The 18,389-nt window shown below is 46.2% G+C and overlaps 1 protein-coding gene, 1 non-coding gene and 1 pseudogene across 4 annotated transcripts in view; 1 reads left to right on the forward strand and 2 right to left on the reverse strand.

The window, feature by feature from the left end:
- The window catches only part of NEURL1 (neuralized E3 ubiquitin protein ligase 1), a 314,024-nt gene that overhangs the window by 192,233 nt on the left and 103,402 nt on the right, over nucleotides 1-18,389 (forward strand). Inside the window, exon 1 of one of the 3 annotated variants that reach the window (XM_056529694.1) lies at nucleotides 4,271-4,433. The exons of the other annotated variants lie outside the window; for them this stretch is intronic. Coding sequence (XP_056385669.1) covers nucleotides 4,400-4,433 — 34 coding nt within the window. The 5' untranslated portion in view covers nucleotides 4,271-4,399. Of the gene's footprint in view, nucleotides 1-4,270; nucleotides 4,434-18,389 lie in introns of those variants that run through there. 3 annotated transcript variants of the gene reach the window in all.
- On the reverse strand, nucleotides 183-316 carry LOC130283539 (U2 spliceosomal RNA; annotated as a pseudogene).
- On the reverse strand, nucleotides 1,463-1,652 carry LOC130283591 (U2 spliceosomal RNA). Its single transcript, XR_008846745.1, has one exon. It is a non-coding gene; the product is annotated as a U2 spliceosomal RNA (small nuclear RNA).

Raw genomic sequence — 18,389 nt, forward strand, 5'->3', positions numbered from 1 at the left:
TGGTGCCCGTGCTTCAACTCAGTGAGCCCATCCTCCCAGTGAGTTTCGGCACCTCGGGGTCACCACTCCTCGAGGCACAAAAGTACCTCGGCTCTAGACCCTCTCAGCCTCATGGCGAGACCCGGAGGGAACAAGTCACATCGGGGCAGCCGTCGAGCTGATGCCTCAGAACCAGCCTCGGGAAGCCCTGGTACACCTGCATCCTCCATGCAGCACCCATCCCTACCAGCCCCATACCGGCATAGTGTACCACTGGCATGAAAACTGATAAGAACAGATACTACACTTGATCTTAGCCAAAAGGCCGAGAAGCGATATACTATAGCACTATAGCAGCACATAATATCCATATAATACAGCACACTATAGCAGCACATAATATCCATATATTACAGCACACTATAGCAGCACATAATATCCATATAATGCAGGACACTATAGCAGCACATAATATCCATATAATACAGCACACTATAGCAGCACATAATATCCATATAATGCAGGACACTAGAGCAGCACATTATATCCATATAATGCAGGACACTACAGCAGCACATAATTTCCATATAATGCAGCACACAATATCCATATATCCATATTACAGCACACTATAGTAGCACATAATATCCATATAATACAGAACACTATAGCAGCACATAATATCCATATAATGCAGGACACTATAGCAGCACATAATATCCATATAATGCAGCACACTATAGCAGCACATAATATCCATATAATGCAGGACACTATAGCAGCACATATAATATCCATATATATCCATATATTACAGCACACTATAGCAGCACATAATATCCATATAATGCAGGACACTATAGCAGCACATCATATCCATATATTACAGCACACTATAGCAGCACATAATATCCATATATTACAGCACACTATAGCAGCACATAATTTCCATATATATCCATATATTACAGCACACTATAGTAGCACATAATATCCATATAATGCAGGACACTATAGCAGCACATAATATCCAGATAATACAGCACACTATAGCAGCACGATAACGGTAGGTACCCTGCCAAAGCAGGAGTACCCGGGGTGTTTGCAGGGAGGTGCGGAACCTAATGGCCACACACCCCTAGACCGCCAGGAGGGACACCCAGAAGGGCTACCGCATCCTGACAAATCCTGTGAACACACAACACGCAAAAAGTGACACAGTGAGACAAAAAAGAAATAAATAAGTGAATGTGTGCAGATATACTGCCCGGACATCCGGCCGGATCTATAAAAATTTCTCTGATCCTAGCCAGAACCCCGGGAATCAAGAGGTGAGTGCCACAAGGTGAAGAGATTATGGTGCCCGTGCATCAACTCAGTGAGCCCATCCTCCCAGTGAGTTTCGGCACCTCGGGGTCACCACTCCTCGAGGCACAAAAGTACCTCGGCTCTAGACCCTCTCAGCCTCATGGCGAGACCCGGAGGGAACAGGTCACATCGGGGCAGCCGTCGAGCTGATGCCTCAGAACCAGCCCCGGGAAGCCCTGGTACACCTGCATCCTCCATGCAGCACCCATCCCCACCAGCCCCATACCGGCATAGTGTACCACTGGCATGAAAACTAATAAGAACAGATACTACACTTCATCTTAGCCAAAAGGCCGAGAAGCGATATACTATAGCACTATAGCAGCACATAATATCCATATAATACAGCACACTATAGCAGCACATAATATCCATATATTACAGCACACTATAGCAGCACATATTATCCATATTACAGCACACTATAGCAGCACATAATATCCATATAATACAGCACACTATAGCAGCACATAATATCCATATATTACAGCACACTATAGCAGCACATAATATCCATATAATACAGCACACTATAGCAGCACATAATATCCATATAATGCAGGACACTATAGCAGCACATAATATCCATATAATACAGCACACTATAGCAGCACATAATATCCATATAATGCAGGACACTATAGCAGCACATAATATCCATATAATACAGCACACTATAGCAGCACATAATATCCATATAATACAGCACACTATAGCAGCACATAATATCCATATAATACAGCACACTATAGCAGCACATAATATCCATATAATGCAGGACACTATAGCAGCACATAATATCCATATAATACAGCACACTATAGCAGCACATAATATCCATATAATACAGCACACTATAGCAGCACATAATATCCATATAATGCAGGACACTATAGCAGCACATATAATATCCCTATATATCTATATATTACAGCACACTATAGCAGCACATATAATATCCATATATATCCATATATTACAGCACACTATATCAGCACATAATATCCATATAATGCAGGACACTATAGCAGCACATATAATATCCCTATATATTACAGCACACTATAGCAGCACATAATATCCATATATTACAGCACACTATAGCAGCACATAATATCCATATAATGCAGCACACTATAGCAGCACATATTATCCATATATTACAGCACACTATAGCAGCACATATTATCCATATATTACAGCACACTATAGCAGCACATAATATCCATATATTACAGCACACTATAGCAGCACATAATATCCATATATTACAGCACACTATAGCAGCACATAATATCCATATAATGCAGCACACTATAGCAGCACATAATATCCATATATTACAGCACTGTCACGATTCGGCTTACGGGTAGTGGATCCGCTGTGTCAGCGAGGGATTGGCGTGGACCGTGCTAGTGGACCGGTTCTAAGAGGCTACTGGTTTTCACCAGAGCCCGCCGCAAAGCGGAATGGTCTTGCTGCGGCAGTAGCAACCAGGTCGTATCCACTAGCAACGGCTCAACCTCACTGACTGCTGAGAAGGCGTGGGACAGAAGGACAAGGCAGAGGCAAGGTCAGACGTAGCAGAAGGTCGGGGGCAGGCGGCAAGGTTCGTAGTCAGGATGGATAGCAGAAGTTCAGGTACACAGGCTTTGGACACACTAAACGCTTTCACTGGCACAAGGCAACAAGATCCAGCAAGGGAGTGCATGGGAGGAGGTCAGATATAGTCTGGGAGCAGGTGGGAGCCAATTAAGCTAATTGGGCCAGGCACCAATCATTGGTGCACTGGCCCTTTAAGTCTCAGAGAGCTGGCGCGCGCGCGCCCTAGAGAGCGGAGCCGCGCGCGCCAGCACATGACAGCAGGGGACCGGGACGGGTAAGTGACCTGGGATGCGATTCGCGAGCGGGCGCGTCCCGCTGTGCGAATCGCATCCCCGACGGCCATGACAGTGCAGCGCTCCCGGTCAGCGGGACTGACCGGGGAGCTGCAGGGAGAAAGACGCCGTGAGCGCTCCGGGGAGGAGCGGGGACCCGGAGCGCTAGTCGTAACAAGCACACTATAGCAGCACATAATATCCATATATTACAGCACACTATAGCAGCACATAATATCCATATAATGCAGCACACTATAGCAGCACATAATATCCATATAATGCAGCACACTATATCAGCACATAATATCCATATAATGCAGGACACTATAGCAGCACATAATATCCATATAATGCAGGACACTATAGCAGCACATAATATCCATATATTACAGCACACTATATCAGCACATAATATCCATATAATGCAGCACACTATAGCAGCACATAATATCCATATAATGCAGCACACTATATCAGCACATAATATCCATATAATGCAGGACACTATAGCAGCACATAATATCCATATAATGCAGCACACTATAGCAGCACATAATATCCATATATTACAGCACACTATATCAGCACATAATATCCATATAATGCAGCACACTATAGCAGCACATAATATGCATATAATGCAGCACACTATAGCAGCACATAATATCCATATATTACAGCACACTATATCAGCACATAATATCCATATAATGCAGCACACTATAGCAGCACATAATATCCATATAATGCAGGACACTATATCAGCACATAATATCCATATAATGCAGCACACTATAGCAGCACATAATATGCATATATTACAGCACACTATAGCAGCAGATCACTGCAGGGACTGTACAATGCAGTGCAGCCCTCTATGGTGAGAACATACAATGCATGGGAGATCCCCAGTATTACTACTAAGCCTGTGCTATCTGCTATTTCAGGCAGGCAGCAGTCCCCGCCCTCTTATGTAAATATACATGACATTGCTGCCTGGAGAGGGAGGGCTCGGGGTGGGTGTCAGCTCCTTGGAGCATCGTTGCTTGTATGAGTATTATTAGTAATCACTCAGCTGGCTGTATATACATGTGCAACATGATCCCGGCTGCTGTGTGTGAGAGGTGCCCCTGCACTGCACTGTGATGTGACAGCAGCCACTCATCTCTACTATGGGGGGACAGGTCACCAGGAGCACTCTGTATGGTAAGGATACATGTCGCCATTGGTGATATCGTCACTGCCTGTCAGTACTTGGTGTGTGGAGGTAGTAGCCTCTGTGTGCTGTAGAGCTGATGATATGAATGACCTGCAGGATATATTGTAGCTTTATATTATTATGTCCTTTGTAATGTCATCATGGATGGGCTGTGGGTTTCCCTTAGTTGTGCTGTGTCTGCTGGATTTGCTGCATTTCCCCATTGAAGTGCTTTAAATAATTGATTATCCTCAAGAGTCACCCATGGGAGAGGATCCAGAATCTATTGCATCTGCTTATACATTGCTCATTGAGGATTTTTGTCACTATTTTCCTTATATCTCTACAATCTGCTTATACATTGCTCAATGAGGATTTTTGTCACTATTTTCCTTATATCTCTACAATCTGCTTATACATTGCTCATTGAGGATTTTTTGTTATTTGTTATTTCTCCTACCATCCCTTTAATCATTATGATTTTACTACAGTTTCAATAAATATTTTATATTTATTGTATATAACTCTTTTGCTCCTATAGCCATAGTTTATGAAAATAGAATAGATTTAATTTATTAGTAGATGTAGTCAATAGGAAAGGTGCTTTACGCCTATAGTCATGGACAGCAAGCTATGGTGAGGTCAGGCATGGAACACATCCTGGCTTCTTGCAATGGCTTCATCAGGGGGATGTTTTATGGTACTTTGTGTTTGTTTTTTTTGTTTGTTTGTTTTGCTTTTTAGCATGATACAATTAGTATTGATCAATAATAAATATTTATCGACATGACTGTTAGATCTTATTACCCATCTGCAGCTTCTGTTTTCTGGTTAAAAGTACAATATACCCTGGGTATACAGGTCAAATGTATTTCAGAATTCTAATTTATTGATATACAGATGTAGACGAGCTGTGTTTGTCAGAGTACTCTTGGCTGTGGTGTTTCTGAATGGTGATGACAATAGGACGTTATGACACTGCAGTAGATTTACCTGCTGGCTTATATAAAACTGCAGATGAACATAATGGTGGAGATAACTGATACTGTCATACTTACCTATGGCGTGTCCAGGCATGCTGAGAGTTGTAGTTCTGCAACAGCTGGAGGAGCATTGGTTGGTACACATTGGCTTACACCACTGTGGTGTGAGCCACAGTCCCCTACATCAATGTTTTCCAAACAGCGTGCCTCCGGCTGTTGCAAAACTGCAACTCCCAGCATGCGCGAACAGCCAAAGGCTGACAATAGGACATTATGACACTGCAGTAGATTAACCTTGCCTTTAGCTGTTTGGGCATGCTGGGAGTTGTAGTTATGCAACAGCTGGAGGCACACTGGTTAGTAAACATTGGCTCACACCAATGTGGTGTGATCCATAGTCCTCTGTATCAGTGTTTTCCTTACAGTGTGTGTTGCAAAACTACAACTCCCAGCATGCCCGGACAGCCAAAGGCTGTCCGGGCCTGCTGGGGGTTGTAGTTTTACAACAGCTGGAGGCTGGAGGCACACTGTTTGGGAAAAATTTACTTGGTGTGAGCCATAGTTCTCTACATCAGTGTTATCTAAACAGTGTGACTCCAGCTGTTGCAAAACTAGAACACCCAGAATGCTGGGAGTTCTAGTTTTGCAACAGCTGGAGACACACTGTTTCAAAAACCCTACTCTACATGGTGCATACTGTACCTTGTCCTTGTTAGGAAAATGGTACCCGTTAGAAATATGCTCCTACCCATGTTTACTGAAGTCAGGCTGACCGCTATACTTCTGATATCCTAGCCACATTTAATTTAATTTATTTTATTTTTTTTCATTTGAAACATTTATTCCTGAAAATACATTACCATCCTTGTCCCCCAAGTTGTGCCACCTACCCAGCTCAGTTGTCCATCAGTATGTAGCTGTGATACTCTTGTATACATTGTTTGTGTGTTCTGTGATATCTCCAGATTCTATTTTTAATAATAATTATGTTGAGTTTGTGGAAATTTAAAGATACAGATCACTAATCTGATTTCTGAGGATCAGTCAGGGGCAATTTCATGTCTACTATTACTTGCTGTAATAATGTAATATTATGCAATAATCTGGAAGAGCTCAATCCATTTTTACTTTAAATCGAAGATTACGTTTTTTTTTTATTTTCTTTGTTTTATTTTTAAATATAGAAAATGCCTATTTTAGATATGTATATATACTTCATACAATAACAATGCTGCCTAAATATCAGGTGTACACTATGAAGAATAAACAAGTTGATAACACTATTTGGCAACTAACCAATATATATATATATATATTAAAGTGTACCTGTTGCTGTTAAGATTTGTCAAATGTTTTTATTGGTTAGGGTCTGAGTGCTAAAGAGTACCTGTCATGATCTTGTTAAATTTTATAATCCTCCCAGTTCATTGCCCCCATCATGAAAAACCACCCCCTGCCTTTATTTTTATAATTTTTTTAGTTTTCTACTTTGATATAGCTCTGTATTTTCTGCTCAGTCTCTGTCAGATTCACAGAAAGGGGCATTCCCCAGCAGACTTGACGTCATCTGAAGCCATACAGGGGAGAACTTCCTCACTCATTCTGCTACACATAGCCCAGAACAGTTGGGTGAGATGAGCTATGATTGGCTAAGGCTGCACACACCCCTCAGCACTCCAGACTGCATTTCCTGATTTTGGACTTCTGCCAGGCCAGCAGGAGTCCAAAGTGCATGAGATGGGGGTAAAGGTGCTCAGGACTTCATTTTAAAAACTTCATTTTTTCTAAACAAAGTACATTAGAAAGATTTTTTATTTACCATAAGGAGTACAATAGCAAAACTTAGTTCTAAAGGGTTATTCCAGGAATAAATTCTTTCAAAGACAGGGCCCTCCTTGTCTCCACTTTGGGTGTGGTATTACAACTTGGCTCCATTCACTTCAGTGGAACTGAGCTGCGGAACCACACCCAAACTGGAGACACACAGGGAGAGGTCTTTGAAAAAAAAGGCCTATTTTTTATTCCTGGAATACCCCTTTAATGACAGTGCCCATTTAAGACCCCCACCAATTGTTAGAACAAGCAGGGAGAAAAGTGCAACTGATCCAGACAATCCCATATACTTACACTGTAAGCTTGACTCGCTTAGCGCACTGTTCTTCCAGCTAGTTCTAAATACTCAGACCCCGACCGATCAAAACAATTGACTCTACAAGTCAAAAGTTTTTATTAAAGTAAAAGTGCTCATTTAAAGACCCGTAATAAAGGTCCTTAGGAGTAATTATATGTAGAACAGAGGTAGCAGGTGGACTCTGGTCCAGGTGCCTGGGGCCCCTAAGGCTCCTCTGCCATATAGGAAGACACTGTTGGGCTTATTGTAGATGGTGAGGCATTGCTTCAGATTTAGTATTCAAGCTGAGGAGCTTCAAGTTACCCCGCTGTGTTGGACAATTACTGCAGTATAGCATACCTCTTAAGTGTTCCTCTTTTGGAGGGACAGTTTCTACTTTTAACGCAAGTCCTGTGTCCTTCTTTTGCTCTTTAGAGGTTCCTTTTTTTTCCTGGAAATTGATCTGCATTAATAAACTGTATACATTGCTTCAGAAACTATCTGTATTTGTTCCTAACTGTATCTTAGACCCCAACGTACATATTGTTCCATCATCTTAAAATTGTTATATTCAGAAAAATTGTGCAGAAATACATTGATAAGTGCATGTCCACCTTCTGCCTCTAAAATCATATGGCTGGGGGAATGAAGTGTTCTCTAACCTTATGGACGGTCATGTTGGTAAGACTACATATTACATACTATACAATTTCAGTTTGTTTTCACGTATCATGGATTAGGCAATCCATCTTCCCCTCCAGGCCTACACTATATACATTGCTCAAAAAAATAAAGGGAACACTAAGATAACACATCCTAGATCTGAATGAATGGACTAAGCGTATGAAATTCTTTCATCTTTACATAGTTGAATCTGCTGACAACAAAATCACACAACATTATCAATAGAAATCAAATTTATCAACCCATGGAGGTCTGGATATGGAGTCACACTCAAAATCAAAGTGGAAAACCACAGTACAGACTGATCCAACTTTGATGTAATGTCCTTAAAGCAAGTCAAAATGAGGCTCAGTAGTGTGTGTGGCCTCCACGTGCCCGTATGACCTCCCAACAATGCCTGGGCATGCTCCTTATGATGTGGCCGATGGTCTACTTAGGCATGTCCTCCCAGACTTGGGCTAAAGCATCTGCCAACTTCTGGACAGTCTGTGGTACAACGTGGCGTTGGTGGATGGAGCGAGACATGATGTCCCAGATGTGCTCAATCGGATTCAGGTCTGGGGAGCGGGCGGGTCAGTCCATAGCATCAATGCCTTCCTCTTGCAGGAACTGCTGACACACTCCAGCCACATGAGGTCTAGCATTGTCTTGCATTAGGAAGAACCCAGGGCCAACCGCACCAGCATATGGTCTCACAGGGGTCTGAGGATCTCATCTTGGTACCTAATGGCACTCAGGTTACCTCTGGCCAGCACATGGAGGGCTGTGCGACCCCCCCAAAGAAATGCCACCCTACACCATTACTGACCCACCGCCAAACCCCGTCATGCTGGAGGATGTTGCAGGCAGCAGAATGTTCTCCACGGTGTCTCCAGACTCTGTCACATGTGCTCAGTGTGAACCTGCTTTCATCTGTGAAGAACACAGGGCGCCTGTCACGATGCCGGCTGGCAGGTAGTGGATCCTCTGTGCCAGAGAGGGATTGGCGTGGACCGTGCTAGTGGACCGGTTCTAAGCCACTACTGGTTTTCACCAGAGCCCGCCGCAAAGCGGGTTGGTCTTGCTGCGGCGGTAGTGACCAGGTCGTATCCACTAGCAACGGCTCACCTCTCTGGCTGCTGAAGATAGGCGCGGTACGAGGGAGTAGGCAGAAGCAAGGTCGGACGTAGCAGAAGGTCGGGGCAGGCAGCAAGGATCGTAGTCAGGGGCAACGGCAGAAGGTCTGGAAACACAGGCAAGGAACACACAAGGAACGCTTTCACTGGCACTAAGGCAACAAGATCCGGCAAGGGAGTGCAGGGGAAGTGAGGTGATATAGGGAAGTGCACAGGTGATTACCCTAATTGGAACCACTGCGCCAATCAGCGGCGCAGTGGCCCTTTAAATCGCAGAGACCCGGCGCGCGCGCGCCCTAGGGAGCGGGGCCGCGCGCGCCGGGACAGAACAGACGGGGAGCGAGTCAGGTAGGGGAGCCGGGGTGCGCATCGCGAGCGGGCGCTACCCGCATCGCGAATCGCATCCCGGCTGGCAGCGGGATCGCAGCGCCCCGGGTCAGAGGACGTGACCGGAGCGCTGCAGCGGAGAGAGTGAAGTGAGCGCTCCGGGGAGGAGCGGGGACCCGGAGCGCTCGGCGTAACAGTACCCCCCCCCTTGGGTCTCCCCCTCTTCTTGGAGCCTGAGAACCTGAGGAGCAGACTTTTGTCAAGGATGTTGTCCTCAGGTTCCCAGGATCTCTCTTCAGGACCACAACCCTCCCAGTCTACTAAAAAAAAATTTTTCCCTCTGACCTTTTTGGCAGCCAAAATTTCCTTGACCGAGAAGACGTCCGAGGAGCCGGAAACAGGAGTGGGAGGAACAGATTTGGGAGAAAAACGGTTGAGGATGAGTGGTTTGAGAAGAGAGACGTGAAAGGCATTAGGGATACGAAGAGAAGGAGGAAGAAGAAGTTTATAAGAGACAGGATTAATTTGAGACAAAATTTTGAAAGGACCAAGATAGCGTGGTCCCAACTTGTAGCTAGGGACACGGAAGCGGACATATTTAGCGGAGAGCCATACCTTGTCTCCAGGGGAAAAAACGGGGGGAGCTCTTCTTTTCTTATCCGCGAACCTCTTCATGCGTGAAGAAGCCTGTAAGAGAGAATTTTGGGTCTCTCTCCATATAATGGAAAGGTCACGAGAAATTTCATCCACAGCGGGCAGACCAGAGGGCAAGGGGGTAGGGAGGGGGGGAAGAGGGTGACGGCCGTACACCACGAAAAATGGGGATTTGGAGGAAGATTCAGAGACCCTGAAGTTATACGAGAATTCGGCCCATGGAAGGAGATCTGCCCAGTCATCCTGGCGGGAGGAAACAAAATGTCGCAAATAATCACCCAAGATCTGGTTAATTCTTTCTACTTGTCCATTGGACTGGGGATGATATGCAGAGGAAAAATTTAATTTAATCTTGAGTTGTTTACAGAGAGCCCTCCAGAATTTAGACACGAATTGGACACCTCTATCCGAGACAATCTGCGTAGGCAACCCGTGAAGACGAAAAATGTGTACAAAAAATTGTTTAGCCAACTGAGGCGCAGAAGGAAGACCAGGAAGAGGGATGAAATGTGCCATTTTGGAGAATCGATCAACGACCACCCAAATAACAGTGTTGCCACGGGAAGGGGGTAAATCAGTAATAAAATCCATACCAATCAGAGACCAAGGCTGTTCGGGGACAGGCAGAGGATGAAGAAAACCAGCGGGCTTCTGGCGAGGAGTCTTATCCCGGGCACAGATAGTGCAGGCTCGCACAAAGTCCCCAACATCCGTCTCCAGAGTCGGCCACCAATAGAAGCGGGAGATGAGTTGCACAGATTTCTTGATGCCCGCATGACCTGCGAGATGGGAGGAGTGACCCCATTTGAGGATTCCGAGGCGTTGGCGTGGAGAAACAAAGGTCTTTCCTGGAGGAGTCTGCCTGATGGAGGCAGGAGAAGTAGAGATCAGGCAGTCAGGTGGAATGATGTGTTGCGGAGGGAGATCAACTTCTGAGACATCCGAGGAACGAGAGAGAGCATCGGCCCTAATGTTCTTATCGGCAGGACGAAAGTGAATCTCAAAATTAAATCGGGCAAAGAACAGAGACCACCGGGCCTGGCGAGGATTCAGCCGTTGGGCAGACTGGAGGTAGGAGAGGTTCTTGTGGTCGGTGTAGATAATAACAGGAAATCTTGATCCCTCCAGCAGATGCCTCCATTCCTCAAGTGCTAACTTAATGGCTAGAAGCTCTCGATCCCCGATGGAGTAGTTCCTCTCCGCTGGAGAGAAGGTCCTAGAGAAAAAACCACAAGTGACAGCATGCCCGGAAGAATTTTTTTGTAGAAGAACAGCTCCAGCTCCCACTGAGGAGGCATCAACCTCCAATAGGAAGGGTTTGGAAGGGTCAGGTCTGGAGAGCACGGGAGCCGAAGAAAAGGCAGACTTGAGTCGTTTAAAGGCGTCTTCTGCTTGAGGAGGCCAGGACTTGGGATCAGCATTTTTTTTGGTTAAAGCCACGATAGGAGCCACAATGGTAGAAAAATGTGGAATAAATTGCCTGTAATAATTGGCGAACCCCAAAAAGCGTTGGATAGCACGGAGTCCGGAGGGGCGTGGCCAATCTAAGACGGCAGAGAGTTTGTCTGGATCCATCTGTAGTCCCTGGCCAGAGACCAAATATCCTAGAAAAGGAAGAGATTGGCATTCAAACAGACATTTCTCAATCTTGGCATAGAGTTGGTTGTCACGAAGTCTCTGAAGAACCATACGGACATGCTGGCGGTGTTCTTCTAGATTGGCAGAAAAAATTAGGATATCGTCCAGATATACAACAACACAGGAGTATAACAGATCACGAAAAATTTCATTGACAAAGTCTTGGAAGACGGCAGGGGCATTGCACAGTCCAAAGGGCATGACCAGATACTCAAAGTGTCCATCTCTGGTGTTAAATGCCGTTTTCCACTCGTCCCCCTCTCTGATGCGGATGAGGTTATAGGCGCCTCTTAAGTCCAATTTAGTGAAGATGTGGGCACCTTGGAGGCGATCAAAGAGTTCAGAGATGAGGGGTAAGGGGTAGCGGTTCTTAACCGTGATTTTATTAAGACCGCGGTAGTCAATGCAAGGACGTAGGGAGCCATCTTTTTTGGACACAAAGAAAAATCCGGCTCCGGCAGGAGAGGAGGATTTACGGATAAAGCCCTTTTTTAGATTCTCCTGGACGTATTCGGACATGGCAAGAGTCTCTGGGGCAGAGAGAGGATAAATTCTGCCCCGGGGTGGAGTAGTGCCCGGGAGGAGGTCGATAGGGCAATCATAAGGCCTGTGAGGAGGTAGAGTCTCAGCTTGTTTTTTGCAGAAAACATCCGCGAAGTCCATATAGGCCTTAGGGAGACCGGTTACAGGAGGAACCACAGAGTTACGGCAAGGGTTACTGGGAACCGGTTTTAGACAGTTCTTGGAACAAGAGGACCCCCAACTCTTGATCTCCCCAGTGGACCAATCCAGGGTTGGGGAATGAAGTTGAAGCCAGGGAAGTCCAAGGAGAATTTCTGAGGTGCAATTGGGGAGGACCAAAAGTTCAATCCTCTCATGATGAGATCCGATGCTCATAAGAAGGGGCTCCGTGCGGAAACGTATGGTACAGTCCAATCTTTCATTATTTACACAATTGATGTAGAGGGGTCTGGCGAGACTGGTCACCGGGATGTTGAACCTGTTGACGAGAGAGGCCAAAATAAAATTTCCTGCAGATCCAGAGTCCAAGAAGGCCACAGCAGGGAAGGAGAAGGCAGAGGCAGACATCCGCACAGGCACTGTAAGACGTGGAGAAGCAGAGTAGACATCAAGGACTGTCTCACCTTTGTGCGGAGTCAGCGTACGTCTTTCCAGGCGGGGAGGACGGATAGGACAATCCCTCAGGAAGTGTTCGGTACTAGCACAGTACAGGCAGAGGTTCTCCATACGGCGTCGTGTCCTCTCTTGAGGTGTCAGGCGAGACCGGTCGACCTGCATAGCCTCCACGGCGGAAGGCACAAGAACAGATTGCAGGGGACCAGAGGAGAGAGGAGCCGAGGAGGAGAAACGCCTCGTGCGAACAGAGTCCATATCTTGGCGGAGTTCCTGACGCCTTTCGGAAAAACGCATGTCAATGCGAGTGGCTAGGTGAATAAGTTCATGTAGATTAGCAGGAATTTCTCGTGCGGCCAGAACATCTTTAATGTTGCTGGATAGGCCTTTTTTGAAGGTCGCGCAGAGGGCCTCATTATTCCAGGACAATTCTGAAGCAAGTGTACGGAACTGTACGGCATACTCGCCAACGGAAGAATTACCCTGGACCAGGTTCAACAGGGCAGTCTCAGCAGAAGAGGCTCGGGCAGGTTCCTCAAAGACACTTCGGATTTCCGAGAAGAAGGAGTGTACAGAGGCAGTGACGGGGTCATTGCGGTCCCAGAGCGGTGTGGCCCATGACAGGGCTTTTCCGGACAGAAGACTGACTACGAAAGCCACCTTAGACCTTTCAGTGGGAAACAGGTCCGACATCATCTCCAGATGCAGGGAACATTGGGAAAGAAAGCCACGGCAAAACTTAGAGTCCCCATCAAATTTATCCGGCAAGGATAAGCGTATCCCAGGAGCGGCCACTCGCTGCGGAGGAGGTGCAGGAGCTGGCGGAGGAGATGACTGCTGAAGCTGTGGTAGTAACTGTTGTAGCATAACGGTCAGTTGAGACAGCTGTTGGCCTTGTTGCGCTATCTGTTGTGACTGCTGGGCGACCACCGTGGTGAGGTCAGCGACAACTGGCAGAGGAACTTCAGCGGGATCCATGGCCGGATCTACTGTCACGATGCCGGCTGGCAGGTAGTGGATCCTCTGTGCCAGAGAGGGATTGGCGTGGACCGTGCTAGTGGACCGGTTCTAAGCCACTACTGGTTTTCACCAGAGCCCGCCGCAAAGCAGGTTGGTCTTGCTGCGGCGGTAGTGACCAGGTCGTATCCACTAGCAACGGCTCACCTCTCTGGCTGCTGAAGATAGGCGCGGTACGAGGGAGTAGGCAGAAGCAAGGTCGGACGTAGCAGAAGGTCGGGGCAGGCAGCAAGGATCGTAGTCAGGGGCAACGGCAGAAGGTCTGGAAACACAGGCAAGGAACACACAAGGAACGCTTTCACTGGCACTAAGGCAACAAGATCCGGCAAGGGAGTGCAGGGGAAGTGAGGTGATATAGGGAAGTGCACAGGTGATTACCCTAATTGGAACCACTGCGCCAATCAGCGGCGCAGTGGCCCTTTAAATCGCAGAGACCCGGCGCGCGCGCGCCCTAGGGAGCGGGGCCGCGCGCGCCGGGACAGAACAGACGGGGAGCGAGTCAGGTAGGGGAGCCGGGGTGCGCATCGCGAGCGGGCGCTACCCGCATCGCGAATCGCATCCCGGCTGGCAGCGGGATCGCAGCGCCCCGGGTCAGAGGACGTGACCGGAGCGCTGCAGCGGAGAGAGTGAAGTGAGCGCTCCGGGGAGGAGCGGGGACCCGGAGCGCTCGGCGTAACAGCGCCAGTGGCAAATTTGCCAATCTTGGTGTTCTCTGGCAAATACCAAACATCCTGCACAGTGTTGGGCTGTAAGCACAACCCCCACCCTCATGCAGTCTGTTTCTGATGGTTTGAGTGGACACATGCACATTTGTGGCCTGCTGGAGGTCATTTTGCAGGGCTCTGGCCGTGCTCCTCCTGCTCCTCCTTGCACCAAGGCAAAGGTAGCGGTCCTGCTGCTGGGTTGTTGCCCTTCTACAGCCTCCTCCTTGTCTCCTGATGTACTGGCCTGTCTCCTGGTAGTGCCTCCATGCTCTGGACACTACGCTGACTGACACAGCAAACCTTCTTGCCACAACTCGCATTGATGGGCCATCCTGGATGAGCTGCACTACCTGAGCCACTTGTGTGGGTTGTAGACTCCGTCTTATGCTACCACTAGAGTGAAAGCACCACCAGCATTCAAAGGTGACCAAAACCTCAACCAGGAAGCATAGGAACTGAGAAGTGGTCTGTGGTCACCACCTGCAGAACCACTCCTTTATTGGGGTGTCTTGCTAATTGCCTATAATTTTCACCTGTTGTCTGTTGCATTTGCACAACAGCATGTGAAATTGATTGCCAATCAGTGTTGCTTCCTGAGTGGACAGTGTGATTTCACAGCAGTGGGATTGACTTGGAGTCACATTGTGTTGTTTAAGTGTTCCCTTTATTTTTTTGAGCAGTGTAGAATGTCACATATGTACATACATGCCTGAGTATACAAGTCAGATCTGGGAGAGGTTTCCCTAGGCTGAGAGCACGGCCATCACATGCATATCTCATGTGGGAAGGAAAGAGAGAGAGGACCCTGTGTAAGGACGTGCAGAGATTAATGATTAAAATGTGCAAATCTCCTCCGGGGGCTTTGTTCTAGCTGGAATATAGAGACAGTGTTAATTTGGATTGGTAGCAGGGCAGCAAAGGAGTGTTCAATATCACCAGATTGCTTTAACCCTGTCACTAAGAAAGCCTTGAAATGGTTAATCTCACAGATGAAGAAGCATCATTCATAATAAGGTTCTGTTATGTAATAGCATTGGAATTAGTTGTTAAGCTGTGTCCTGTTTTGTATTGCAGGCATCCAATAAAGAGTCTTTTGTGTGATAGGTGATGAAATCTTATAGTTCCCACTATCTGTAATAAAATTGTCTTTGTCCTAAGACGCGGGTGAATTTGTGTTATAGTGAAGATTTGTTCGTAAAGGTGTATCATATCCAAAGAATAGGGTATAAGATGTCTGATCACGGGGGTCCCGCCGCTGGAAACCCCCACGATCTCGGCTGCGGCACCCCAGACACCCGGAGCGCATGGAGTGAACGGATGACTGGCGATGCGGGGCGGAGGCTCGTGACGTCACGGCCGCGCCCCCTCAATTCAAGTCTATGGGAGAGGGCATGACGGCCATCAAGCCCCCTCCCATAGACTTGCATTGAGGGGGCGCGGCCATGACGTCACGAGCCTCTCCAAACGAACGCTGGGTGCACCAGGGGGACCCCAGCGGCAGGGGTCCCCAGCAACGGGACCCCATTGATCAGACATCTTATTCCCTATCCTTTGGATAGGGGGTAAGATGTCTAGGGGTGGAGTACCCCTTTAAGGCAGCAGAACCACAACAACTTTCGGACTTGTAGAAGAAAGAGTTTCTTTTCATAGTACTTGACTTGTTGCCATGTATGTCGCTAGAATGCAGAGTGTCTGGGCTGTCTATTGAGCTTTACATGGTGGTCCACATTGCAAGATTTGAAGCTTTTTCTTCAAATTGTAAAGCATTTGGTAATGTTGATGGGTTGTGTCTCATAAAATGCTGAAACAAAAAAATATTTCTTACAGATTGGTTTTACCTCGATCAGATCTTTCTACAGACTATACAGTAGATGAGGACATCTCATGAGCTCTCTTGGCCTCCTTCTTGTAGAACATGACATGTGATCTGTGCGCTGAATGACCATGTATACCATCAAAAGAAATATGGTGAACCTTCTTTAAAGTGATACTCTAAATGTGCAGTGAGCAATGGTCTTCTAGAACAGTGGTCCTTTCAAAAGAAAAGGCTCATACACATAAGATATAATAATACTGGAAATCTATTGCAGAAATATCTGGTCTAGATTGAAAGTGTTCTTCTCAAATACTAATGATTCACAGCACTGTTTGTGAGAGATATTACTGAATGCTCAATAGGGAGTACTAATATGTCTGGATGCTGAGACCCCCACTGATCTGTAAAATAAATGGCCAAAAACATTAACCCGAGTGCTGTTCCCCTTTGTTTCTGCTTGACAGAACACTTTCTATGAATCCATACACTGCTCAATTCGCTCTCCCAGGAGATCTCTGGATGCCCTTAGGATCCATTTTTTTATTAGATTGCATGTAAAAAAAAACATTTGCATTGTATTAAAATGTTTGCACCATTTGTCTCCTGTCATTTGCATGGATTACAATACATATCAAGCTACTCAGTGCCGTTCAGTGTAACTTCCATCAGACATCTCTTGGCCCGGTCTCTATTCCCTACTGTCTTTTCCCTAATACTTATCTAAATGCACAACTTGTGTGGTATAGTGCTCTATACAGCAGTATCTTATCTTATTGTGTATCCTACTTATTTTATTTAGGTATCCTTCATTGCATCTGACGGATCATGGACTGTACAACAAATAAAATCCATAAAAATCAGAGACATACGGAACTATAATAGGTCCCTATGCTACTCTATAAGTGTCATATTATGATCAGTACAACTCAGAAAGTTATGTAAAACCATAATATGGTTGTTTGCAGGAGCCCTGTAACTGGGATTATACATATAGATTTTGGCCTCCAGTTACAGATCAGGACAATATCATCTGTACGGTTCAACTGAATTGACCATTTAGAATAATACATGTATTCCTTTGCAGTGGTTACAATCTTAAAGGAAATTTGTCAACAGTGTCACCTGCACTAACCTGTTGGTACATACAGGTGGTGCAGATGACACTGATGACAACAATACTTACCTTGTCCCATTCCGTGCCGTGGTTCTCCGGCAATCCTCTTCTGTATCTTCAGCTCCGGGCCTGACTTGGAGCATGGGCGAAGCTTAGTGTCATCACTGCTGCTGTTCTCTGCTGGGTCCTGGTGCTGGAAAACAGTAGCAGTCACTAAGCTCCGCCCATGCTTCAAGTCTGGCCTGGAGCTGAAGATACCGAAAAAGATTGCCAGAGAACCACAGCACGAAATGGGACCAGGTAAGTATTGTTGTTATCGGTGTCATCTGCACTACCTTCCTGTACGAAGAGGTTAGTGCAGATGACAATGATGACAAATTTCCTTTAAAATCTTCCCTTAGATCAGTGTTTACATGGAAAAATTGTATAAAGTCATAAAAAGTTCTCAATGATCATTTGATGGTTAGAACAAGCACACTATAACTAGATGAATCTACAAATGGGCAGCTGCGGATAGCTGGGGTCACGGGTGGTATTTTGTCACTGTATATTACTAAACCTCGCGGGAGGCAGATCACACTGGTACTCAACTTGTAGACATGCAGTTAGAACTAGTTGCATATTTATACAAACACAATGGAATTATTTGTCTTGTATTAGTAACATCA

Source organism: Hyla sarda, chromosome 7 (genome assembly GCF_029499605.1).
Source record: "Hyla sarda isolate aHylSar1 chromosome 7, aHylSar1.hap1, whole genome shotgun sequence".
NCBI lineage: Eukaryota > Metazoa > Chordata > Amphibia > Anura > Hylidae > Hyla > Hyla sarda.